Source organism: Falco peregrinus, chromosome 5 (assembly GCF_023634155.1).
Source record: "Falco peregrinus isolate bFalPer1 chromosome 5, bFalPer1.pri, whole genome shotgun sequence".
Lineage (NCBI taxonomy): Eukaryota > Metazoa > Chordata > Aves > Falconiformes > Falconidae > Falco > Falco peregrinus.
In genome coordinates, this window is record NC_073725.1 from 57323190 (window position 1) to 57349489 (window position 26300).

Below are 26300 nucleotides of genomic sequence, written 5' to 3' on the forward strand. Positions count from 1 at the left end.
TGTGTCATTCCCCAGTGCAGAAGGGCTCTGCAGGAATGGGGCACTGATTTTTGGGGTGGGATTGTTGAAAGAGAGTTAGCTGCTTGTATGTTCAAGGCATGTGACATTAAGTAAATAATACAAGTGGCATTAAAGAAAGTATCTGAAAAGCACGTCATTTCCTTTGGAAGATAACCCCATAGGATGCTGAAATCTGCTGCTGCAGAGCACTGGGATAACAGCATCATTCCTCACTTAGGAACCGTGTTGGGGACCAGCCTGGAAAAATGATCTGCAGTGAATTTTTTTTCACTTCTCTGCCATCCAGCTGCCAGGAAGGGGAGTTTAGTGCTGTATTTTATGTATGCATTTTGGCCCTGTTTCTGTTTCTGCCAGAAGCTCTCTCTCATGTCTTTCCAAATTCTTTACCATAAAAGATAGTAAAACACTACAGCACTTCACTAAATGGCATCCAGAGCTGTTTCTTCAAACACTAAGGCACAACTCAGACTGGGAGCAGGGCAGCAGTAAGGGGAAAGACTTGGGAAAATTTGTTGCTCTTCAGAGTAGCTGGATTTTTGCCATCAGTGAAAACCTGGACTCCATCCACTGTAACAAAAAAATTAGCAGGTACTTAATAATGCTCTTTTTTTCCCAAGACTCCGTGGATACCCACCAGTAATGATTTACTGTAAGCATTCCCTGAAAAGCAATGTTAAATCTCGCTGCCTTCTGCTTTGGAGGTCACAGAGAGACAGCTGAGCAAGCCTCGGCAGTGGCAAGTGCAAAGCACAAAATACTGTCATTGGGCCATGGTAAAGAAGGAGCCAAGTCTTAATCACATAAACAGATTCTCATATACTTTTGCCATGCTATTTTATAAAGTGCTTATATAACTGAAAAGATTAACGTTGGACAAAGAAGGCTAGAAAAATATCTTTGTGGCTTCTTATTTATGGCGTTACTACGGCTGAGGAATTAGTTTGCATTCTACAAAGCCAGAAAGTGGGGGAGGAGAGAGAGAAGGGATCTGAATAAGGACAGATATTTGCACGGCTCTCAGAATGTTAAAGAAAAACTAAAATCCCGAGGAGTTACTGCTGTCAAATGCAGGCAGTCAGTCCTGGAGCAGGACTCAGTATCCAGGCAACGTCAACATTTTTTGTTAAGCTACTGCCAGTGCTGCTGACAGCTTTTGCCAGTTTATGGTCACATTAAAAAAAGAAAATGCCTGACATCACTGAAATTCTTAGAAATTAGTTTCTCATCCAGCCAGCAGGTGTAAGGCTCAGCAACACATGGCACATGCACATCTTGCAAAAGTTCAGAGAGGAAAAATACTTTGATGAGTTCATGGCTAGGAAGGTGTGTGGTTCCTTGTTTCTTGCTAAACTTGGCACTTCCTTTCCCCCTAAATTTCTTATCCTCTCCCTTGGACACAGATACTTACTGTGTGTTAGGGAATGGATTACATTTGATCAAGCCATTTATAAGCAACTTCTGCTGCTGTACTATAGATTGCAGGATTAGAGGAGCCCTTTGCTGTGCTAAGAAAGATTCCACATCAGCTTTCCTGGTTCTTTTTGCATTGTGCAAAAGCCAAGAGGCTAAATGAGGTTAGAAACATCATTAATATGCTAATAACATTAATATGTGAAGGGAAGAAGCCCTTGCATTTACAGTCTTACAAGGGTAAGGTGGGACTGATGGGTACAGAATATGTACAGCCTGGTGGGCTCGGTACTGCAAGGCTGTAGGGACCATGCTGCAGGACAGGTAAAGAAAGGACACTGGTTTGCTGTGTCCACTTACTGAAAAGCAAGTATTTTTGTGCTGGAAGTGTTAATACAGTGAAGCTGAACCTTTTCTTGCAGCTGAGAAGTTAAAACTGTGATGGGGAGCCAGCCTCGTTCTTTGGTGTAGACCAGTGCAGGAGCACTGAGTGCTGTCCAGGCACAGCTGCGTGTTTTGCGCTCCAGGAGCAAAAGCAAAACCTTCTTTCACCTTGGGAAGTGCCTGGTGATGGTGACAAAGAAAAGATCTGTAAGACACGTGGAGCTTCTCAGTCATTAATGTCAAGTGACACAAAAACCCAGTAAAAGTCATTGCTAAAGTGAAGTTGGTTAGCTTGCTGCTCACTAAGTAGCTAAGCACATTAGGAGGAGATGCAGGGGGAGCCGCTAAGCTGCAGAAAGTCCTTTGAACTCTGCTGGTGCTTCACGCCTTCCCTCCCACGCCAGATTTGTGCAGGCTGTGATGTGGCAGGTTTGTGCAGGCAGAGAGGGTAAAGACGGGGGCAGGAGCATCCCCCTCTGCTGCCAGCTCCCCCAGGCTTTGTAGGCAACCCTGAGTGGATGTTCTCTGTGTTTTGGTGAAGTTCCATAAATTACTGTAGTTTAATAAGAGAGGGAATTTTATAGCAGGTGACTGTAAATAGGGAAGGCTGAAGTGTGCAGGGAGAATTTGAAGGGACTGATTTAGGCTGGTGATGCTGAAGGCTGTGACTCAAAATAAAGACCAGCAGGACCTTCCTTGTCAGTGCTGTACTTGACACAGGAGCTCATGTGATGTCTTCTAACATGTTGTGCAAGAAAAAAAAATACTTAGAAATTTACATAAAGACTTCTTGAGAAGCTCGCTTTTGCTGGGTTTTTGCTACTGAGGCCAGTGGGAGTCTGGTCTCTTTGGCCAAGGATTGATGCTCTCCACCCTGTGCTTGTGTTACCCTACTCTGAGCAGTTCCTGAAAGCAGGGGGATTTTGCTGTTTGTCTTTGAACACATAGGTTTGTAATGGATATAGGCAGCAAATAAACAGGAAGGAAAGTCAGAAACCTGTGATCACCATAAATACCTACTTCATCTGCTGTAGGTCTTTGTTTTCTCTAAGATTTTTAATTATCGTTCTGGTTAGCAGGGGTAGAAAAGGGATTGGTCTAAGCATGAGACTCTTGCAGTACAGAAACACACAGCATCTGAAGATGGTTTTTCATCTGAAGCTCTCGCAGAGATGATGTGACTTATCCCTGGTCATGCAGTTACCCAGTAGCAGAGCTGAGAATAAAACCAAAGTCTATTAACACCGTACTCAGCCCCACTTCAGTGTTCCTTCCTCCCCCTCTCTGCCTTATCAGTATTTTACTATGCTAGAAACAGCCTACCTGCTTTACAGGAATATGTAGCTTGGGGCAATAATTTCTGTTTGTGTCTATTAGCACAGAGGTTTTAATATTTTTTGCTCCAGTGACAATCTTGTAAATAAGATGTTGGTCAGACTTGCCAGGCCTTATTGCTAGCTGCCAAGGTGATGACGGAGTATTCCCCCCCCCCCTGCAAATACGTATTATGTAATAATAATAAAAGCGCTCAGTCTGTAACACTGGTAGGTTTTTACAGGCTGTTTTAGGCAACCTTGACTCTGAGAGCCAAATCACACCAGGCTGCATTATGGAAAGACCATAGGACTGTGTTAGAAACATGCCCCTCAAAACAGAGGGACTAAGGATGCAGGATGCTTTTGGGACAGACCAAGAAATTCAGGAGTTGGGCTTTGTGCTTCTGGATATATTCAGAGCTCTGTAACCATAACACTGAGTTTCTGCTTTGATTCTTAATGTGGAATTTAAACTGATGAATGATGTTAGAGCTACTTGGTAGAGTGCTTTCTACTTTGAGCACTGAAGCCACCGCAGGATGCTGACCTTAGACAAGATTTGGGAATCTGATGGCACTGTACAAGTTCTGGTCATCTGTGGTGCTAGTTTAGATAATTTTCAAATGACTCTACAAGGTACAAATAGTAATGTGATTGGCCCAATGCATTGCTAAGCTAAGGCAACACCAAAAGAGATTTGTGGTTCCAGAAGTCTCTCCTCAATTTAAGGTTTGGTACATTTTGAGGAAGTCAGCAGGGAAAGATGCTGGCTGCAAATTGTCAGCCTGAGGACTGTGTTGAGGTGGGATGTGCCTGAGCACTGGTACCTGCCCTGTGATTCACAAGGGCATCCTAAAACATAAATAACGAAGGACAAAGGAAGTGGTGCACAAGGATTATTGTGGTGTTGCCTCTTCCCCACTCTGCGTCTGGCTGTTAGGCAGCCGTGCCCCGCCCCTCCCCCCCCCCCCCCCCAAGGTCACAGCTGACTGCCTTTTCAGTCTCTTCCTTTATCATTAGCTTTTGCCAGAAAATATTTTTCGTCCTGCCAGGTGTTGTGTGTGCAGACTGGGTTTTCCAGGAATATTCTCTTACTGCCTTGTAGCTCCCTGGTTTCCAGCTGTTTTGTCATTGTAAAGACTCAAAAAGCTTTCTCTAGTTCATGTCTGCACTGCTCCCAGCCAACCCACTGATATTTTTCACACAATCCTATATATAACAACTCTGAACTTCACAGTGCTTGGTGTTTTCACTTGCACAGTGAAAGAACAGGGAAATTTTTACCACCCAGGCTGTCCCACACTGTCCCTTAATTCACTCCCACCATAGGCTTGTGGCTCATGCAGTCTCACCAGCTTCCCAGCTGGCTGCCATGGATGTGCCAGATGCTTTTTTCCAAGTTACCCCTCTGCCAGTTATATGAATGGGTAGAATCATCAAGAAATGGGAAATATTAGGGTTTGGATTGGTTTTTAGCTCATGTAGACAGTAAAACAATGCCAGCTTTCCTTCACGTGTCCGCTGTCTTGGTCTTTGTCCCTTCTGTACCCTGACAGATTGCTAAGGTACCTCTGTTGCCATCTCAGTAAGCTGTAGGGTCTGTCTTTCTCACTGTGCTTTCATCTCTTAAAAAGTCAGTAAAGTTTCTTTTGCTAACAAAATGGCTATGTTTGATCTGGGTGCAGAAAATCTCTAAATAAAAACCCCAAACCCAACCAACCAAACAAAAAAAAACCAACCTGGAAAGAGAAACCAGAAAGATTTTGAATTATTTCTCTTCCAGACCTCATGTATGTGATAATGAATGTTTTCTCCTCTATACTCCCATCTGCTCTAGCAGATCTTCCATAATCTGGGCGACTAATTCTAGTCCTCTCTTTGGAGCTGGGACATGTGAGACAGCCACTTCACGCGCGCAGTGGTTTAATGCAGTGTGAACAATATGCCATGTTCTTGCGAAGGAAGCAGCAGAGCTGTTGAGTTCAACAGACTTCCATCTTGTTCTGTTCCTCCCTGGCCTCGTGCCAGCCTGCTGCACGGGGACTTCTGGAAAGTCACTTCTCCTTGTGCAAAGAAGCTAGAAACCGTGGTACTTAACCTCCCTTCTGCTGAAGATGAAAAGGTGCTATGTGAGATTTAGCTGGTGGTGGTTCCTGAGATGTTTATCTTGAGTTGCTAACAGAGCTGGTTTGCCAGTTGTTCAACTATTATGACATTAAATTATGCAATGTACTTGGGTTTATTCCTTGGCTTACATGATGCTTCAGAATCATTAGTTCATAGGAGAAGTAAGGGTAGGAAATGAAGATAGATCTCGGGCGGGGGGTGGGGGGAAGATTGTGTGGTTTTTTCTTTTTTAAATCCCTTGTATTGTTTCTTAACCACCAGCTGAAAGTCTACTGTATTTTCCAGGGATGGTTTGAACAGATAGACCAAGGGAGCTGGCTGCAATGCAGAGACACTGTGCAGAGCGTTGGATTTCAGTGCACTCTCTGTCCGCACATGGTGGATTCCTCCCTTTCTGTTATAATCCCTTTGCTGGAGTAATCCCACTTGTAATGACAATGCACTGTTGGGTGATCCTTTAGGAATTTCCCCTCTTGGCATTATGCCTATGTTTAGTTAATCGAATTGGGATCCAGTCCTGTTCGATGTCTTTAGTCATGCAAACATACTGTCGGTGGCTATATAGTAAGTAGTTAAAGCCCTTCCTGTGGATCCCCTGGGTAGTCATTGGGATTTTGTGAGCTTTGACGTGAGGTCAGTGAGCCGTTCAGCTCACCACTGGTCTGATGCTACAAGACCCTGCTTTCGCTGTCAACAAAACAGTGTTGGCAGTAGGTCATGGAAAATGTCCATTCTGCATAAACACCTGCATTACGTACCCCTGTAGGTAACCTCAACGCAAGTCTCAGGTCTCCTGCACCATCACAGCAGGAAGAGCAGGAGAGGCACACGTATGCAAACTCCTTTGTCCTTAAGGTTAGGAGTTAGTTCACGGGGAATGGTTCGTTCATCTGGAAGTTGCTGTGCTTTGCAGCTGAACCAAATGAGGTCCCTTGTGCATCGCTGAACAACAGAAGAGTTGTCAGTGAAGTTGCTGGAGCCAGGAATGAGAAAGGTTTCTCAAGCATCAGCTAAATATTTACCTTTTCAAGGTGTGGTTCCGTTTTCTCTTCAGCCAGTGCTTCTGTGTTGTCTCATGTCTAACAGGATGCTGCTGACCACTGTCTCTAATTCTGTGTATTATAGATATATATAGCACACAGGTCTTCATTATATCCACTGTGGCATAGGAATGGGTCCTTTGTGGGATGGCTGTCAACTCTAACATTGCACTATTGGCATTTTTTATTGTTAAGGTACACTTGAGATTATTTTCAACCAAAAATAGCAGAAGATAATAATAACAAGCCAGAAGAAGGGTATCTTTGTTGTCTTATTTTGTGCGTAAGCAAATTTCTTGGCTTTTGCTGCCAGATTCGTCTGCTTACTGTGGGGAGCAGAGGGATACGGAACTTGAAACTACTTTGAAATATCATCACGCAACCTAGATTTTAGGATGAGAGTATTGCTTCCACTGTGCATGTTTGTCACTAAAGTTGTATTTTGTGGTAACTGTGGTAGTGTGAGTGTTAAAACTGCAGCAAACGTGTGCGAAGCCATGTTACTGCTAATGTTCCTACTAGTTTATGAATTGCAAATGTATGGGTGTGCAACAAAGGGTGCTCGCTGGGTTTGTATAAGGTTGGCTTCTGAGGACATCTGAGGGTTGGTGCAAACTGTTGCTAATTCAGTGAGTTTTCCTCTTCTCTCCAAATAAATCTCCTAAGGCAAAATCAGTAGAGGACTGTATTTCTTTGGAGTCGTGGTGCTCTGATTTTTAGTCTCCTGTATTTCAGGGTGTTCACTGTGGGATAGTAGCATGAATTTCACTCTTCAGGTATTGGCCATACCTCCTCTATCACTTTCTTGTAGTATTTTCTTGTTTTATTAATGTGCTGTCATTCACTTCACGACCCATTCAGTGCTGGTTGAAAGACTTTTTCTTTAATTTAAACTGAAGGGGATATTTTGTTCAGCCCTGCAATGCCCATTTTAACTTTAACATAATCTAATTTGTTCCAATCCTTCATAAGAAGGAGTGAGGAAGCAGGAAAAAAGGAAGAACAAGAAGAGGACAAAAAGAGGTTTGTGATGTTCCAGTGAATCCTGTCTCTTTGTCAAGGTCTTGTGGATGGATATGGTTGAAAGACTTGATAGAAGACGAAAGAGAAGCAAGAAGAGATGAAAAAAGCATAAGTGGAAAAATACTTCTAAGGAACTTTATTGCCTCTGCTATTTTTTTGTAAAAGTTACTGCTGAGATGTTTTCCTTTGGCTGAGAACTTATTAAATTTTAGGAGTGCATTGTCACACCAGACATCCTGTACTTGCTGGATCAAATACTGTTTTGCTGTTCTGAGCACAGCCAGATTGTGGCGTATATAAGAATGGCTCCATTTTTCACATTACAAACTGAAATTGCTGAAGAAGTGAGTGCTGGAAACATATGCACCACAGTTTATTAGTAGGATGTGGGGAAATGATAAAATTATCATTTGGATAAGATCACAGTCATCAGTCCCAGCTTATCGGTCTTTTGGGGTAGGTGCTCTGAGCCTGCAATAAAGTGTTTTTCTTACTAGAAATCACCAATATGCCAACACTACCGTTGCTGTTACTGCTATTCCTGCTGGTTCATATTATGAGCTCTGGAAAGGTAGGATAGAAAAACATCACAAAGACGCCAGGATGTAATTTATAAGTAATTTACCAAGAGTTCTGGGGAATCTAGTGTGCACCTTTGGGACTGCTAAAAAGTAAAATTAAACTTTCAAATTTTTCAAAACCAAATTAGTGCCAGCCTGACAGCTTCAGAGATCGAAATCTTTCTTAATGCACAGTGAAAGCAGCATGAAGTAGTATTAAAAAGGGGGATAAAGACAAAAACTCATTACACTGAAACACTTGGTTATGATTATGGGAAGTAATTGAGCCCAGCTTGGAGTCATAAACTTGCAATTCTTTTATGGGGTGTGAGCTAGACTTGGACCAGATGGAGAAAGTGGTAGTTTGTATTTCTCTTTGAAAATGCAGGCTGCATGCTCTGTTCTACCAGCCTGCACATAGTGTTCGGGCAAAACAGGCTTTTTGTTATTGTGCATTGCATCACTTGTAGTGTTGAGCAGGTTTTTTTTAGAGCAAAGATCTCTTTTACATATTTATTTGCGTGTTATTTTGAAATATTTTCCAAGTTTTCTATTTATATGAAATACGGTTGCAGTTAAAATCAGTCTAGTGTTTTGAGGCTTGTAAGCATGTCCCAGCACCACTGACAATGATAGAAAATGTTTAGTTTTGCCAACATCAGTCTGTAGAATTTAAAAAAGAAAATTAGAAAAAAAACAATTTAGGAAAATTTTTAAGGACAAGGCAGAGAAACATGATCCATTTAGAAATGCAAACGTGATTCATGCTTTACTTTTCTAAGTGTGCAACTGAACTTTATTTGTTTGAGCAATGACAGAAACAGAGGGAATTTTGCGCAAGGAAATTCTCAGCAATGAGGAAAGGGAAATACTTGGTTTTGCTGATTTGCAGTCAGAAGCCAGTTGAAGTGTTAATTGTCACTAAGGGGATACATATTCTTTTTAGCCTTTCTGTTTTGTGCTAAATAAGCTCTTAAATTTCAAGGAGGAAAGCACTGTTTTTTCCATTTTCACATGAGAATAAACCCTGGTAGGACTAACTGGTCCCTGTTGCCTGCCTCACACTTTGCTGCTGCATTTGTTTATCAGGTTAAAGCTCCTATTAAAAAAGCAAGTGAGGAGATGGTTAAAAATACCAACATCTGAAGTATTTTCACCACAGCACAGAATTTACACCTCTGTGAAATGGATGAATGAGTTTGCGTTTCAAAACTCTGACGTCTGGGTCAGACACCCCATGGTGGCTGCACTTGCTTGGTGTGATGACATTTTCCCTATTTCCTGTCTGGTGATCAAATCTGAACACTCAACCCCCAGTTCTACCTGGCAGAACAAATCTTCACATTGCATCCAGAAAAAGGAAGATTTTTGTTATGTTAAAGCCTGAAGAGCCGTGTTAAATCACTGCGGGGTGGGGGTGGGGGTGGGGGGGGTACAAAAGGTGCGTTGGTCCTGAGATGGAGAACTGAAAAGAAAGAAGCATTGAGAAGAGGCAGCCTGGCCACAGGGTTGGATTGGAGATGACTTCTGCCATGAGACTTCTCTCCTTATATGGCCCTGTGAATTAGTGAAAAATAGAGCAGAAGGATGTTTTTCTTTTCTACTTCGTATGCTGCAGCCTTCCTTTGTAAAAAAGCAACCAGGTGGTTTAAGGGGATGGAGGGCTGGCATGAGCAGGAGAGGGCACTGCTGGGTGGCTTGGCCACACAGGCAGCTGGTGGGCTAAATGCAAGAATTAGTAAGGGAGATTTCCAGGAGATGTGGGTCATCTTTTAGCTCTACAGACTTTTTCAGGCTCTTTTTTTGGATTTGATCCTAGATCATCAACGTAAAACTGTCAGAGAAACAGATGAGTTGGGACAAGAGAGTGGTGAGGCTGGAGGCTGGTTGGTGAGTTGTCAGTGTAGAGGCTGCTGTGAGGCTCTGGTCTGGCCGGCTTAGCAGATACAGCAGGACTAGGGAGACATTTCAGACACATAAATGAGTGTTTGTTTGCCTCTTCCACCCAAAATAGTTTTATTAAGTGGCCCAATGCTTTGTACCTCTCAGAGTGAGCATGCATGTGGTTTTTGGAAGGGATCGGTGTTGTCCTCATGCAGCTCAAGAAACATAATATGCTATAACTAATTTGGAAGACTTTAAAGTAGCTTGACAAGAGTCCATTTCGTGGTTGTTTGAAAGGGATTTGTGTTTTCAGTCTCCAGAACATAGATGGCCCCAAAGGAGCTCTTTTGAAGCCCAGCTTTTTATTATTAGTTTTATAAGATCCTTCCACTGGAATCATTAAGACGATGTAGTATCTGGTGTAAATGTGCTAGTATGTGTTAGACCGTTAGCTGTGGGAGACAAAATTATCATACTCAAAGCACTTAGTGCTTTTTTTAACAAATTGCTGTGAAAGTCAGTTGTTAAAGAGCGTTGTTTCGTTTTCTGGTAGCTCTGTGCAGAAACATTACGGTCTTGCTGATTTCCTTAATAAGGGGAAATGAGCCCTCCTGGTGCAATGGCCCTGCTTGAAAAGGTCATCAGCAACTATTTATCCTTGGCCTCTATCAAAAAGAGGGTTGTTTCCATGCTGAAGCAATACCAATTCTTATCTCATTAAAAAAGGATTAAAATTTTTTGGTTTCTGAAGACATTAAGTCATTCTCAGCAGTCCTTTGGCCACTGAAGAATGAGGAATGCTTTTCTAAGGAGGGGAAACTTGAAGTTCAGATTGCATTGGTGCTGTAGGCAGTGCTCCTTGTGTCTTCGGCCAAGTAAAGACTGGAAAGGGAACTGGATAACTGTCTTCAAATATGTCAAGGGCTGCTCCGGAGCAGAAGGGAGCAATCTGTTCTCTGTGCACATGGTGAATAAGACAAGAAACAGTAGGCTTAAACTGCGGCAAGGAAGATCCAGTTTTGCTGTTGGGGACCTGGTTTTCAAATGGAAAGGACTGTGGAGGTCACCACTGTCATGGAAGCAGGTTGAGAGCTGGCCCATGAAGTGTGCATATGGAGAGAGCCAGAGCTCACCTCACTACAGCTACAGTCTCAGTCATGGTGGCATCAGCATGGCAGAACGAAGGGAAGGGACGGTCAAGATGAAGCTTGCAGAGGTAAATGTGGTCATACGAGGCCATCTGGGCCGTGAAGAGTCTGACACTTCCTAGAGCTACCTTAAAATAAATATTTAAGTAACACTGACGCCTTCCCCTGCCAATCCTTCGACACTTCGCGTTGCTCCAGCTGCCTCTCCTCTGTGCTGGGTGAACAGTCAGCCTCAAGGGAGGGGCTGGAGAAAGGGTTTTCTGAAAGCGCTTTACTGACAGGCTGTTTTATGCAAAAAAATGTTATTTAGTGAAGAGCACTGGCCTCTTCACTTGCAGAGCTGAAACAGAGCCACAAAGGTGGGGGGTAAAAGAAAGTAGGAGGGCAAGTCAGAGGGGAAAGGCTGGGAACAGCCTTAAATTAATTATTGTGGTTCCTCACTTGGATATCAAGGTAATTAAGTGTCTTGTTAGTACGTTCGTTATGTTGTTTGCTACGTGGATGAACAAAGGTACCCTCTGTACCGTCTTCTTCCACATTCTCCAGAGGATAAACTGAGTGAAGTCCCTGGTAGCTGAGGATGGCAGAGGAACCTGATGTCATCTCTGCTCCTTCTCTTGGAGCCCCTGAAGTCCTGGGACATCCTTGCACTGATGCCTTGGAGACAGCCATCATTCTGAAAGACCTGAGCTTGTAAAGAATCTGTCTTGATAAAGGTCTTTTCTGCAGTATTCATGGCTGTCTTTTCTTTTCCTTTCTAATGATATTAAGTCCTAGGAGAAATCATGGGCACAAAGAAAAAGGCATGCTTCTTTGCAGAGGAAAAAGGTGATATGACCTTTAATCCATCTTAGGAATTAAAAAGATAAGTCTCACATTACTTATATAGGGTTTGATTTTTGAAAGATCTGAGCCTCGAGTTCCAGTGATGTCCAGAGGAAAAGCTGGTGCTCTGTGACTTTAAAAAAAAAGCTTTTGATTTAAGAGAACATTTACTGTAATCTTAGGAAGGTTGGCTACAATAGTTTGACCATGCCTTGGTTCATGCTTGCAACCCTTTCCAGCTGTTCAAGATCTAGCCCACGCTGATGAACCCTTTCCTAAAATAAACAGCTCTAAATGGACAGACTCAGAGCTTAACATAATACACCCCAGCCGGCTGGGATGAGCAACAGCCCTGTGAATGTTTGTCTCATTGAAAAGACCACGAGGTGGATTTCAGTTGTGTTACAAACAGCTGTCCTGGGTGCATTTTGCTTTGCAGACAGCAAAATTGAATGGAGCGATCCATGCAGAGTGTATAGATATGCGTAGCACAGCGAGGGCATGTCGCTAGAGAAAGTCCAGCCCATCATTCTGGCTACAGTTTCCAGAAAGTATCAGCCTTCTTTTTATGAATTGGCAGAAGCTCATTCCCGTTAATTCATTAGTCATTAGTTGCAGAGGGCCGGGTGCTTCGGAGCTCATCGACGGGCAGCTGGACTATGCTGTCGCTGCGAAGACCCAGCACACATGAATCAAAATAGTTGGGTGATGTCATGTCACGGTGCGAGTGTGCCCGGGACGCTCACTGCCAGGAATTGTCTGTCCAGGGGTGGTTTCCTTTTACAGCCTTTTTAAAGAGTCATCATGCTGAGCTGCACATGACAATTCCCTTCAAGAGGGCTTGTGGCTCCTTTGCATAGTTAGTATTTTTTAAACGCGGGAGCTTATCAGGCAGTTCCTGACCTTTTCCGCATGAGCTGACCCGCTGGGAAACATTGCTTCAGCCTCCAAGGCTTCTGACGGCTGACGGACAAGAGCTCTGAGGCTGCAAGCTGGGCAGACTTTGAACTTCTCCCTGTGTCCACAGATATTTGCAGGCGAGTTACTGTACACTGGAATTAAGACTGGAAGCGCCTGGCGTGCGAGGTTTGGCAGCCTGCTGAAGAGCGGCTTTCCACGAAGACCACAATCAAGCACCTCGGAGCTGAACCTCCCGCGAGCTGGACTGTTTTTGCAGCCTCACGGTCTTTCTGGAGCTTTATTTTCTCGCACCTGGGCATTTGGTGTAAGCGACACCTCGCCTTGCTCCTCGTGCTGCTTTTTTTCTTCGGTCCTGGGCATGATCGACAGCTGCTGCCACGCGAGTGCATGTTGCAGCTCATGAAGCGTTTCGGTAGTTTTAGAGGGAGCAAGAAGAGAAAGGAGCAGTACAAAAGCTCGGAGAGACGCCAGTCCGATCCTCGTTGCCTGTTTGGTAGGGACCCTCTGCGTTATCCATCTGAAAAGGAGGGATATTGGTCTTTGGGAGAGGGCAGCGAGTGGGGGATAGTGAATAATTGAGAACAATTTTGTGCTTCTCGATTTCATTGAGTGAATTGTGCAGTTGTTGAGTGGAGGTTATTTCTATATTGGTTTGCACCGGAGATGAACACCTGAGCTGACACCTCTAACCACATCAGATGTAACCTTTAGGAAGAGTGATGGTACAGGGAGCGTTACAGTAAACACTATGAAATACATTCAGAAGGGGCTATAGAATAATGTTACTTTAATTGAAGATTAGTAACGAAATGCGAAGTTAGGGCTAACATTGTATATTGAAAGATGAATTTTAAGTAGAAAAAAAAATGCGTATCAGTCTAACAAGTAATGCATTTAAAAACCTGTCTTTCTGATGCTGCAGTTATCCATATAACTGTTTGAGTTGCAATTAAGGACCATTCTTGTTTAACGACAAGATTTTCCTGGTCACTGAATGTTAACTCTAGTACAGGTGCCGAGCTGTGCCTGTCGGAGAGTATCTGTGTGTCATATAGGGATCAGCTGGGCAGGAGGCAAGGGGTTTTCCAACAGGATTGGGCTGTTTTTCTTAATAAAAGTGGAGAAATAAAATGTTTAATGCATTTCCTATATGGACTAAAGGTAGCTGGTTTACAGCTCTGTGGTTCCCTGAAGGCTGTGAGTGCTGCTGAGAGATTCTGTCCTGTGACTAAGAGGTTTAAAACTGATGTTATACTGAATCAGCTGCATAAGGAATGGTTTAGAGAAGCTGATTTGTACAAAGGGTAAGCAAGGCTCTGTTTTACTCTCTATCAGTCTGGAGTCACTGTATTAAACCCAGCAGAATGATGAAGATATGAGTAGTATTGGACCATATGGATGATACAGAGAGGTACATACAGATTTAGTGATGAGGAGTTGCAGTTGGTGGATGGGTGGCTGCCCAGAAAGCTTGTTTTTCTATTACTTCATGTTTTGCAATTTATTCAGTGGTCAGTTGTGTTGTTTTTCAGGTGTCCTTCTTGCAAATGCTTCTCCTTTTGTTCCTGTTTTGTACAGTTAAGTGTTTTTAAATCCAAGGTACTATGCCTTATTCTGCATTCCCTTAAACGCATCTGAGGGTTTCTGTTGGAGTGGTAGTAAGGTCAAGGTGATGTGAATAAGAGATGACCCAGGTCTTTGGAGTTCCAGTGTCAGCAAGATGCGCAAAGACAGGTAACAGAGTTTATGCAAGAAGGGGGGGAAATTTAGATTACAGATTGAGCAGATGTAAAATTTATTCCCAGATTTCTAACTAAACCCCCTAAATTCTCACCTGGGCAGAAACACATGTGTGATTTGTTGGCTGAGTAGTTAAATGGCACTTTGAGCCATTAATTTACCCTTTTTTTGTGGTTCCATCAATGAGACCAGGATAGCCAGTATCTGCAAAAGGATTCACTGCTGGATGCACCAAACATAGTGTTGCAAGTCCACTTCCTCGAAATCTAACTCAAAACCCCATCCTTATCTTCCTCTGCAGAGAAAATAAGTTGTCCTGCACCAAGAGTACTGGGTATATGAACTGTAACATTTGTGACAGAGTTATAAAAGAAAGTTGAAATTGTAGTGCTAGAAATGCCAAAAACTGTGCTCCTCCTTATCCTCATTCCCATTAATCCAGCTCTGTGGCCCAGCCCAGTGGTACACAGACAGCATTAGTCAGAGTTCTCTGCTCAGTAGCTACTCTACAGACTTTGCAGATGCCATTCATGTAAGAGCGTGACCAGGTCAGCTCTTTCTGTCATGAACAGAGAGCTTCCAAGTTGCAAGAGTGGGGAAAAAGCAAATGAGATGTGTCAGGGTTACTGCGTTCCTTGGATGCTCTGCCACGGGGATTGCCTCTGCCATCCCAGCAGAGTCTGGATTCCTTTCAGGAAGCAGGTTAACACACTTGCAAATGCTTTTTTTCCCCCCACCAAATGGCCTTAAGTATTTGCAGGGAAATGTCAAACCAAAAGCTTTGCATTGTTTTCTAGATCGAGTCTGTATCTTGTAGCTGTTCGGCCTTGACAAACCCTTTCTGAGGAGCTCTCAGAGGAACCACTGGCACTCAGCAGGTTTTGTAATCGGTATTAGTGGCATGCAGGAGTGCTGGGAGCAACCAGACTTAGTGGCTCATCAGGTTCAGTCACACACTGGTATATGCCATTTAGTTGCCATCTACCACCAGGGATGAGAAATGAATGACAGCAATCCAGCCTGGGCTTTCCCACCCTGCTCCCCCAGGGTGGCTGTGCTACCGCTACAGCCTCCCTGTTGCTGAACGAGCTTGGATTGTATTCAGAAAAAGAGTGGAAAAGGGAAGAAGAGGAAAAAAATACCCTGATGCCCCAAAAAGGGTTGCTCTGTCACCTGGGCTATTCGAATCTGGAATTTCTGGGTTTTCTTTGTTATCTCTGTGAGTGCTTTAAGGAAAGAGTCCTCCCGTCATCGTAAATAGGATTGGGCCAGTGCAGCTACCCATCTTCCCAGGGGTAGATACTATCAGGCAGCTGCAACTAGAGTTACCAAGTAGCCATTCTTCTATCAGTTGAGCTAAACCCCATCCTTCCTCTGCACCGATGAAGAGCTTTGCATCCTGGTAGAGAAGCGGAGGATGGCATTGCCAAGGATGGGCATCTCTGTAATTCCCTGGATCCTTACAGTCCTTTTGTGCCAAGTGAACAGCAAGAGGAGACCCGAATATGGCCAAACAGAAGCAGAGAGCATGCAGAGAGGGGGGAGAGAAAATCCTGGACAAGCACCAGGAGCAAAGAGAGCAGGGGGAGCTGTGGGGCAAAGGCAGAGAGCCCTCAGCTTTGCTCTGGGAGAGGAGCAGACAACAGAGAGAGCCTCGAAGCTTGAGCTATCCACCCAACAGCAGGGAAGCTGATTTATGCAATACGATTTTGCCAGGGCTGAGGATGCAGATGACCCAAAATTTCTCCAACCTCCAGAACTGCACAGTTCCCTCCTTCCTATTGCAGTTGCTGCTTGCCTGTGCAGCGTTGCTGGCAGCTTCTCCACCTGCCAGTTCTTGCCATGGACCAATGTGTTGTAAACAGATAGGCTCTGTGGCATTTCTGAAGGGGACAACTTTTTGGCCTGAGCAAGGCTAATTGCTCTGCCCTTTAAAGGACACTCTCTATTCCTTGAAGGATTGAATGACACATGCAAAAGGTATAATGTTCAAAGTGTTCCTTCCCTACCCGAGCTGTGAGCGCCCAGGGAAGGAACTGCTCTGCAGCACAGGTGGCTGCCATGACCCTGGGCACTGCCTTGTGCCCAGGCATTTAGCCTCAAATCATGCAATTCGGAGACTTTTAGCTGCATGGAAATACCCAGGAGCTTCTCCTCACCCATGCTACTCCTCTTGGGATTTGTTGCTGTGGATTTTAATCAGCAGGGGCCAAAGCTGAGCCCAGACAAGCCAGGTCCAAGGGGCTCCAAGGAAACCTCAGTGCTGCCCCTTGGCCCCTGACCTGTCCCACCTCAATAACATTCTTGAGGACAATTTCCCTGCCAGCTGTTATAATTAGGTGCAAATTAGGACTACATTAGGAGTGAGCCTGCTGAATGACTCGACCCCAATACGTACATATGCAACATGCCCTGCCAGGTGCACAAATCAGGTGGTCACTGTGCAAAGGGCAGAGGCTTGTCTCTGAGTTGCTCCTTAACTTGCTGTAGCCACACTGGCGGCACTCAGTGCATGTGTTTTATCTTGTGTCGCTGCTAACCACTGTGGGATGGAAGGCTGCTGAGGCTCTAGAGATCTGGGAGGTGCCGTTATTTTAGTGTATCTTTAAATACTCAACCCAGCGGCTTCCCCTCTCAGTCAAAAACTCAAGGGGCTTCTTGCATCACTTGCCATGGTCCTTCCCAGACCCCTGGAGTTGGGTGTGAGTGTGGCTCATGTGTCAAGTGGAGAAATTGTACTCTTCCTTCCTGACAGCGGAGATGTGGTGACTGCATCAGTGATCACCACGTGGAGTTAACATGCCATAGGATGTGACCAGCTCAGACGAAAGTCAATGGGCAAGGACTTGTACCACACCAAAGAGCAGGCGGTTCACAACCTCTCCAAGTGCAAATGGAAACCCAGGGGATACTTCAGCCTGGCTCACATCACCATTAATTGGCACAAGCCAGGTTGCAGATAGTTGCACTGAGAACAGGGACAGAAAACATGTGGGAGGAGGATGGAGAAGTGATTGCAGAAGGAGAAGGGACTTGATCTCGGGCTCCTCCAGCCTGGGGAGCTGCAGCTCATTCAGCGCTTCGCCCCAAAGTGGGTGATGCTGCTTGTGGGAGGACTGCAGCTGAAATATTTATTTTTCTCATTCTGGTGGGATGTTTCTGTTATGAGGCAGTGGGGAAGAAACCATGGCAAAAATATTTCTGGAGAAGTGAATGAGAGTGAGGGGGTCACTGCATGTTCCAGTGGCTACCATCAACAAACTGAAAGAGCAAATTCCTGTTGCTTCTGAGAAGCAGCTTAAAACCACCAGTATCAGAGACTGGGCACGAGAAACTGAGACCACTTTGGTTTGTTAATGATTTTCTCTACTGGTTTTCATGCTCTGTTGAGCTGACAATGATTTTAGAAAATGTGCAGCCCTGGCTGATCAGTACCAATTAATCTTGTACTACAGAGAGCTCCGAGACCTGGAAGCTGTGAAATTTCTATGGCTGGTTGTCAGGAAGGAGAAAAGCAGTGACGAGCCTGATGAAAAGTTTGAGACTTTTTATTTTGCCATTTTCTGCCTCCTTACAGTTACTGTGCTGGTGCTTTCTGGCACATCCCAGCTTTGCACACAGCTTTGAAGCGTTTTGAATGGGGAGAAAAGGACTGTGCCCATGAAGCAGTAGAATCAGCAAGGTATTTTCAAGCAGGTACCCGTAAATTCAAATGGTTATAAACCCCAGAAAATGTCCACTGATATGGTGGAAATTGAAACAGAGGTATATTGAGCAGAGTGCTTTGCCCTGAAGTCTTCCCTTGCTCCCTCCCTCATGCAAAGCCCAGCAGCATCCTTCCTCTGCAGCCCTTTGTAGGCTTAAAGAAGATGTAGGCTTTTTGTTGTCCAAGAATCCAAATTCTCCAAGTAATTTGTTTTCAAAGAAAGTTATGCTTGTGTGAAGGGCAGGTTATACACGTGAAAATACAATATGTTCTCAAGGCACAGGTTTACAGATCGGTCCTGCAAGTGTATCTGCCCACTGACACCAACACTTTTCCCAGTCCTGCTCCAGGCCACTCTGCATCCCATCACAAAGTCTGATTGAGAATATCTCTATTACTATAAATGTCCAAATTATTCAGTGTTGATGTGCTGTTGTGAACAACGTGGTGGGTGAGACTAACAGGGTCAGCCTCCCTTTGGCGGGCTATTTTACAAACTGTACAGGTTTTGGGCAGGGAGAGCTCCCATCTGGGAGTAGTCCATGTGGTTATGGCCCTTGTTGGTGCTTGTGCGTGCAAGTATTTGTCCCCCAGGCACAGCAGCGGCATAGAGACTTTGGGTTTTTACTGTCTCAAGGATACTTTTCTTTGATTCTGGTGCTATTCAAATGGTGTTATTTGGAACAGCAGGATGAATGCTATTCCTGAAAGACACAGAGAAGCTAAAAGCAAATCTTGGGACTGAATCTAGGTAAAGCTGTGAAATGCAAGTATGGGGAGGTGTTCATTGAGGTGGAAAAGGAGAAACTGAGACAGAAGGAATCCGGACACTGCCTGTGAGCAAAAGCAGATGCAGACACTGCCTGTTTCTGAAAGCAGATGATTTTTATGTATTTATCAGGTTTTCCTTGTTCCATCCTCCACTTCTGTTATCTGCAAGTAACAGGTCACTTCTGATATGTATATGAGGCTGAAACACTGTCTCTGTTACCTGGTGATATAATTAACGATCTGATTCATTTCTGAGGTGAAAAGAAAATAATGGAGATAAGGCTTTTGTATATGACCCCTCAGTTTAATGAACACAGCCTGGAGTGCCTTCATGATGGATGCTGCAGGGTCACAACCTACGTACTAAAAATCACTGCAATCACTGATTTCCATGCATCCTCTCTCATCTTCATTGCACCAGCTGGGTGTAGCATAGGGATCATTTTTTCCCATGCTTTATTCACTGTACTTTTCAAAAGTTCTGACTTTCAAAAGAGTATCTTTCTGAGAAGCTGTTATCCTAGGCTGACTTTCTACTTGATTTGAATGTGCTAAGCTAGACCACAATTTATTTATACACCCATGCATCCATATTACAAATCCTGTTGCCAGGTTTTAAAAGCAAATTTCAAGCCCAGATCTGTTTTCACAGCCTAATATTCTACTTGACAGTAGCATTTAGGTAGTTGGGTGCCTTTGTTTAATTAGAAATCAATGTTTTGGACTATTGACTCCTTGCTCAAAGTTTCAGTGAATTGCCCAAGAGCCCAATTTCAAAGATGTTGTTAAGGCAGTTTGTTTGTCAGGTTTATTGGATCAGCAAATCCCAGGAATTACCAGGATTCAGCTGTTTTCTACTTTCACCTTTATTCTTGTCCAACCTAAAAGTAGTTCAAGGACTTAAAAGTGCTCATAGCGGCAGGATTTAATGCCTTGAAATTGTTTTAGCCATTTTATTGTCATTACGGAGATGTACTGAAATGCAAAGGCTTAGGTCTTGAGAGATGAAGGGCTGCTCTGTGAGATATCATTGTGGGCTGGCAGGCTTGGCTTAGGGGCTTGAATTCTCCATGCTGGAAAGGTCATGCAGCCTTAGTTTAAGAACGGAGCCCAGCACTGCTTCACACGCTTGCACTGAAGAGTTCCCATCCTGTCCTTCTCATGCTCCTCCTTTGATAAAGTTGGGGTGATTTACCTGGAGGAGGGATGATAGGATTAGCTGACATTAATTAAGAGCATCCTGTTGTTTCTTCAGATTTTTTTCCAGGCATCGGAAAACAGCTGCTTCCCAGTGCTGTGTTCTCTGTGGGGTAACAAGGACCCTTTTGACACACTTGGAGCTACAGTCACCAGATTGTTTAACACAGATCCTGCCCATCTGGCCCTGCAGTTTTATTTCAGTCAGTGCAAGCATTACAATACTGTACGCGGGATTCTTGTGACAATCCTGCCTTTCCTGGTGGGCGATGCTCCTGGAGAGGAACAGATGATTTGTGACATCTCCACTGCTTGTATATAGTGTAGTTAGAGATAATAAACAAGAATAGTGCAAGAAACTAATTGAAGAAATATAAGTGAGGGAGAAATAGGATGGAAAGTACTGGAGACATGAGGGAGACAAAAAGTTTGCAATGGAGAGGTTCTTGCTGCAATAGTGGCAACTAAAGTTGGCTGAATGTTCAGAGGTGAGGATTGTCACCAGCCTCCTTGAGAGAAGGAGTGAGCTGAAAGGATGAGAAGCTGGAATAATGTTGGCATTTTCCAAGGGACATACCTGAGTTTAGGGATGGTCAACATTCAGGCATCAGTATGGGGACTGATAATGTTTGTTAGTGACCTGGATGGTGAGGTGGGCCGGTGCAGTAGTACACGTTGAGCACTGGTGACTGGCTTCCAGCGAGAAGGACTTGGGGGTTGTGGTGGATATAATCTGGAAAATGATCCAAAACTGTGCTGTCATTATCAATAGGCTGAACCACATGGTGGACTACATTAGGAGGAAGGGAGCGATCCAGTCAAAGGAGGTTATTATCCACCTCCACCTGCTGCTGGTGGGGCTGCACCTGGAATAGGGTGTCCAATTTCTAGTTCCCATCAGAAAAATGCTGGGAAACTGGAGAGGGTTTCCCTGAAGAACCACCAAGATGTTTTGGGACCAGGAGCAGAAGTTTTGGAATCTGTGAGGAGAAGCTGAGGAAACCAGGGGTTTTTTTGTCCATCAGAGAGAAGGCTAAGGGGCAATTTAAGAGCAGCCTGCAGCTACCTGAAGGGCAGTTTCAAGGATGATAGAGCCAAGCTCTTCTTAGTACTGGCAGGTGGTACAAGGCATAAAATAAATTTGTGGCTGAGGAGGATCAGATTGGATGTTAGCAAAAACTCCCTCAAGAGGGTGGTGTGGCACTGCAACAGGTGACCTAGAGAGGTTGTGGCCTCTCCATCCTTAGAGATTTTCAAGACTCAGCTAGCCAAAGCCATGGCTGACCTGGTCTTGGTTGATACCAGACCTGCTTTGAGTAGGACATTGGAGAAGAGGCCTCCAGATGTCCTTTCCAACCAACATCTCCGTGATTCTCAGTTGTTCAGTTGCAAGGAAAGCTAAAGTTGCAAATATCCAGACTGTGCATTTTTTCCCACCCAACTCAGCGCTCAGATAAAATTGTTCTTGTTTTGATTAATATTCAAGAACACAGTGACTTTTGGGGTAGAAGCAGCTAGGGGTGCTTGTACAGCTGATTTGTATCAGCAGACCAGCAGAAGGAGACCACTGTGAAGCCCAAGACCAACACCGACTCATTTATTGAGCCAAAAAAATCACAGTAAGATGTGTTTCCTACAAAAAGCATCCAGCCTGCCTTCTGGCTATTTCATATACATTAAGCATCATCTTGAGAGTCCTGGGCAGTTATTAATGACCCCCTGAGCTGAGTAGTGTCTGGGCACCCCCAGCTGCTGCCCCACTTTGGGTAGCATCCATTACCAGCCAGAGGAATCACAGTGGGACTTGGTTTGTATCAGCTATCTGTCCACTATAGCAACTCCTCACTTAACCAGTCCCTGCACTAAAAATAGATCACCTTGATCTCAAGGAAAGAAAACCAAAGGAAATCAAAAGGGGCAATGATAGTGGGAGCTGTAGAGTCAGCTATTGACTGAAGGCTGGAGCATTTGAAACCTCTTATAAATAATCTATCATGCAGAACAAATATTTGAGGGATATCTACTTACCCAGAACCCCCACCGTGTTAGTGGGTTTGAAACTTTAGCAAAGTGCGTGCATTACTTTTTATCAGAGGGATGAGTTTGCAGTTGTCACCCAGCACACGGGGTGCTGCAAACAGTGTGGGATGTTGCTTAGCTTGGTTAAGACATGTAAGGGATCTTATCTTCCAAGTAAGCAGATCTGCAGCTCTCTCACTAGACCTGATAGCCTCCTATGCTCTTGTATATAAACTACCAAAATCTTTACTCATTTATGCAATTGTTACCGGTATCTGCAGATCCGTGAGGGACAAAAAGCTGAATGCTGTTAGCAAAGTTGCAGCTATCTCAGGTTGAAGTTAATGGGAGCCGAGTGCTTTTTGGCACCTGATAGGGACAGGGTCCTCTGTAAGGGAAGTGCAAATGATACTTGATCTTATTTTTCCTCCAGACCCAGCTAGGGCTTAGATCTGAAGGCAATAGAATAAATCCTTGTGAAGATAGGGCAGTAGGTGTGAAGGCAAAATAGCAACAAGATGAACAGCTTGTAAAGAGCTACAGAATTAACTGAAAATGCCTTTGATGGGAAAAGGACTGAATTTGCATGAAGACAGCTCCTATTATCACAGGCCATGCATATGACACTCAGGAAAGGGTTAATCTAACTTCCAGAGATGACTGGAATTAGCATCATGTATTCAGCATTATCAGTCAGCAAGAGTTTGCTCTTGATAAAGGGCCAGATTATTTTAATGACCTTCTTGGGCTGACAATTTGCAGACATAGCAGATACTGAAATGTGTAGGTATTTAACTGCCCCTGCCCTGTATATTCTGATTCTTATTTTTATTTAGTATTACGAATTGTATTTTTTACATTTCGTTCATCTTCCTAGAACTAAGGTAAGCAGCTTTGGACAGTGACATGCACCATCCCAGGAGAATACCTGTGCAGAGGGGGAGGGGGAGAGATAACATCGACCCCCAACTCCCATTATTCTTTTCAAGTTTAAAGCATATTATTACAAGGGAAAAAAGTAGAATTAGTTCTTATTTCATTTTTTGACCTCACTTAAGATCCACTGCTTTTACATCCTCTGGGGATCTGACCCATATTCTTCACCTTTTCACTGGGTGCTCTTTTTAATCAGCTTTGGAGCTATGAAGGAACTGCACTGCAAAGTAATTAGTGCAATCCCAAACAGCAGGCATGGAGGTGTGAAAATAGAAATGTAGGTTTTTTAAACAGAAGAAAATTGTTCATTGAAAAGATCCTGTGATGCAAAACCCCTAAGCCTACCCCAGGCATGCGGCCCTCTGTCACCGTGTTTTGGGGAGCAAGAGTTTCATCAATGTGCATGTTTGGATGAATGTCTGTAGTACACAGCCATTAATGAGAAGGAGATGCGAGCAAATGAACCTTGGTCACTGTACGTGCTCGTTCAAAGACTTGCACATTCGTAGTCAGCCAAGCCTTCTGGAGATGTTGCCATTACTGGAGGTGATAGTGCTATATACACAAAAGGCAAAAATTCCCCCAAATTGCAGGAGTTATTGCCAGTAAATGCCCTGTTTAGTTTTTTTACTCCCAGCTTCAGCCTGGCAGCAGATTTGGCACAGATACAAAATTTGCTGTAGGAAAAATCGGAGTTCCTAGTACTGGTGTTCTCCTCGGATGATATTTTTGCAACAGTAAACTGGTTTTTACCTCACTTAGCTGGCAAGATGGTTATAAATGCTTCTTCTGCCTCTAAAGAGGTTGCTGCTTCCACTGAGCTGCAATAAAAATCCCCTCCTTACCCAGACCAGGTGACAACTTCCTAATGCTGTCAGATTTTTCTTCCTAAAGTTTTCCTTTCCATCAGCCAGGTCCTACTTTAACATTTATGGAGATCCCTCCTGGCAGCAGTAATAGGAAAACTAGAGACTATGTCAAGCCTATTTGAACTTAAAACTGAAGGATTGTGAAACAAAGGTCTTATTGTAAGTCATTACAAATTTTTTCCCAAAATAAACACCAGGCTGATATAGAGCCCAAAGCAAAGCAGCAAGTTCCCTACAAGAAATCCCAACAGTGTAAACTAACCTTGAGACATAGGAGACTAATACAGAGAAACTGTAATACTCAAGACGGACAAAACGATTCCTAACCGAGGAGACTTGTAGATAAATGATTGCTATGTGAGTGAGCTGCCAGCTGAAATGAAATCCTACTACAAAAGCCCGGAGCAGCACCCTGTAAAATTTAATTACAAAACTTCCTCAGAGATCAAGAGATGCTGCTTCTCTGTTGGAGGGAGCTGGTGACTGCTCAGGACCTGGGACGATACACCTGGTGCTTGCTCTCAGATGAAGATTAGATCTGTGAGGCTACATACATGAAGGGGAAAGTCAGCCTAAAGTAGAAAAGAATTGGACTGAAGAAATCATAATAGCAGAAGGTTTTCTCCTCTGTATGGGGATGGGGACCAGCCTGAGTCTTGTTGCAGCTGAACAGCTGTCAAGGTAGTTTCACGGCACTGCTGCAACCCTGGGTGACCACCACAGACATGAGTGTGCCTCTACCGCAGTCCCTGCTGTGCAAAATAACCCTACAGAAGCCAAGTTTAAATTAGCTAATAGCTAATTTAAAAGAGAATAGTAGCTTCCTAACTGCCCTGTAATGGAGTTCGTAATTTACCTTGCTTCCCAGGCAAGTTTTGCAGCTGTGCTGACACGGCTTATCCAAGTGTTCTGTTTAAAGGTGACTTGGATACATCTCTGCATTGCAGGCAGTGCAATTCCAGCTTGCTTTTTCCTCCCCAACTTCTTTCCTGATAGGGGTCAGAACTCCACCAGGTTTGATCCTGTCACTGCTGTTGCAACATCTCATAACCATAAACAGGCCAGGTAGGTTTGGGCTTAACTCTTCACGCTTCTGAAAACAGCAGCCCAAGCCCCCCATTCTAGATTCCAAAATAAACACAAAAGGGAAAATTTGACCTCAAAAGGCATTAAATACTCAGCAATGGTGCTTCTGAGAATCAAGTTTAATGCCTGATGTCTTTTTACATCTTGTTTAAAGGCCTTGCCACAGACACTTGACTATTTGGGCTTGAGGACCAGCACATACTGACACACTTAGGTGGCTGAGAGCCTTCTGTTAGTAACGGAAAAAAATAACTCTTTGTCATTGTGTTATTTGCTTGGTTGTAGATGTTGGAGTATCTTTAGAAGATGGCACCATTAGCATCATTTTACAAATGACAAAGTTTAGGCTGTAGAAAATTAAGTGTTTTGTCATAACCATAGTGTGGATGGCACTAGAATAAAGGCACCTTCTGCTTACCTGTAAGCTTCCATTACTATTGCTGCTTTTAAACTTATTTTCAGTTAGAACACAAGAACAAATCTACCAGGTGGCCATTATCCATCCAGATCAGTCTCTTTTTGTGCCACTTGCCAGTAACACAGCTACAGGGAGTAGTGTAAGAACAGGGCAAGCGTGCAGGGTTGTTTCCCATCGTACTCTCCCAGCCTCCAGCACTTTGTGGTCCACATTCTGAGCTAAAGCTGGTGTTTGATAGACCTTGGCGAGTTTTTCTTCCAGGATCTTGTCCAATTGCATTTCAAAACCAACCTTCTAGCACTTACAATGGCACCTGTTCTGCTGTTTAAGAACACGATATATCAGAAGTATTTCCTTGTATTTGCTTTGAGCCTCCCACCAGCTACTTTCATCTGACGCTCCCTTCCCTGTTTGCCATCTCCATCCTACGCCTGATTTTACAGGCCTCTCTCATATCCTTTCCCTGCTGTCATCTTTTCCTAAACTGAAGTTACTCCATACCTTTGATCAACCTTATCAGCCTTTTCTGCATCTTTTCTAGTTTTAGTGAGTCCTCTTTGAGGCTGGTCAGCAGAAACCCACAGTCATCCATCGCAGTGCATAGCTTCGACTCAGTCTGCGTCTCCTGTATTATGAAGCTGCTTTTGAGCACAGCCCATAAATGACCAGCTAGACAGGACAAGGCCATCATTGATGCCATCCTGGGGCCTGACCACCAGGGCTTGACCCAAAAGAAAGGTATTTTTATTCTGCAGCCCATCCATTTAGCTATGTAGACTATGGACCCTTAGCCAGACCCCTCTGGCCTGCAACCAGAAGACATCTCTTGGCCACCCAAGTGGCTGCTCACCTGAAAAGAAGCGTGCTTGGCCTTTGTGGTGTAGTTTTCTCCTATACTG

The 26300-nt window shown here is 44.0% G+C and overlaps 1 protein-coding gene across 6 annotated transcripts in view; it reads left to right on the top strand.

Moving 5' to 3' along the window:
- Nucleotides 1-26300, top strand: part of PRKAG2 (protein kinase AMP-activated non-catalytic subunit gamma 2) — a 223515-nt gene that overhangs the window by 94949 nt on the left and 102266 nt on the right. For 2 of the 6 annotated variants that reach the window (XM_055803365.1, XM_055803366.1), the window contains exon 1: nt 13032-13152. The exons of the other annotated variants lie outside the window; for them this stretch is intronic. In XM_055803365.1, the coding sequence (XP_055659340.1) occupies nt 13047-13152 (106 nt within the window). In that variant the 5' untranslated portion in view covers nt 13032-13046. Of the gene's footprint in view, nt 1-13031; nt 13153-26300 lie in introns of those variants that run through there. 6 annotated transcript variants of the gene reach the window in all.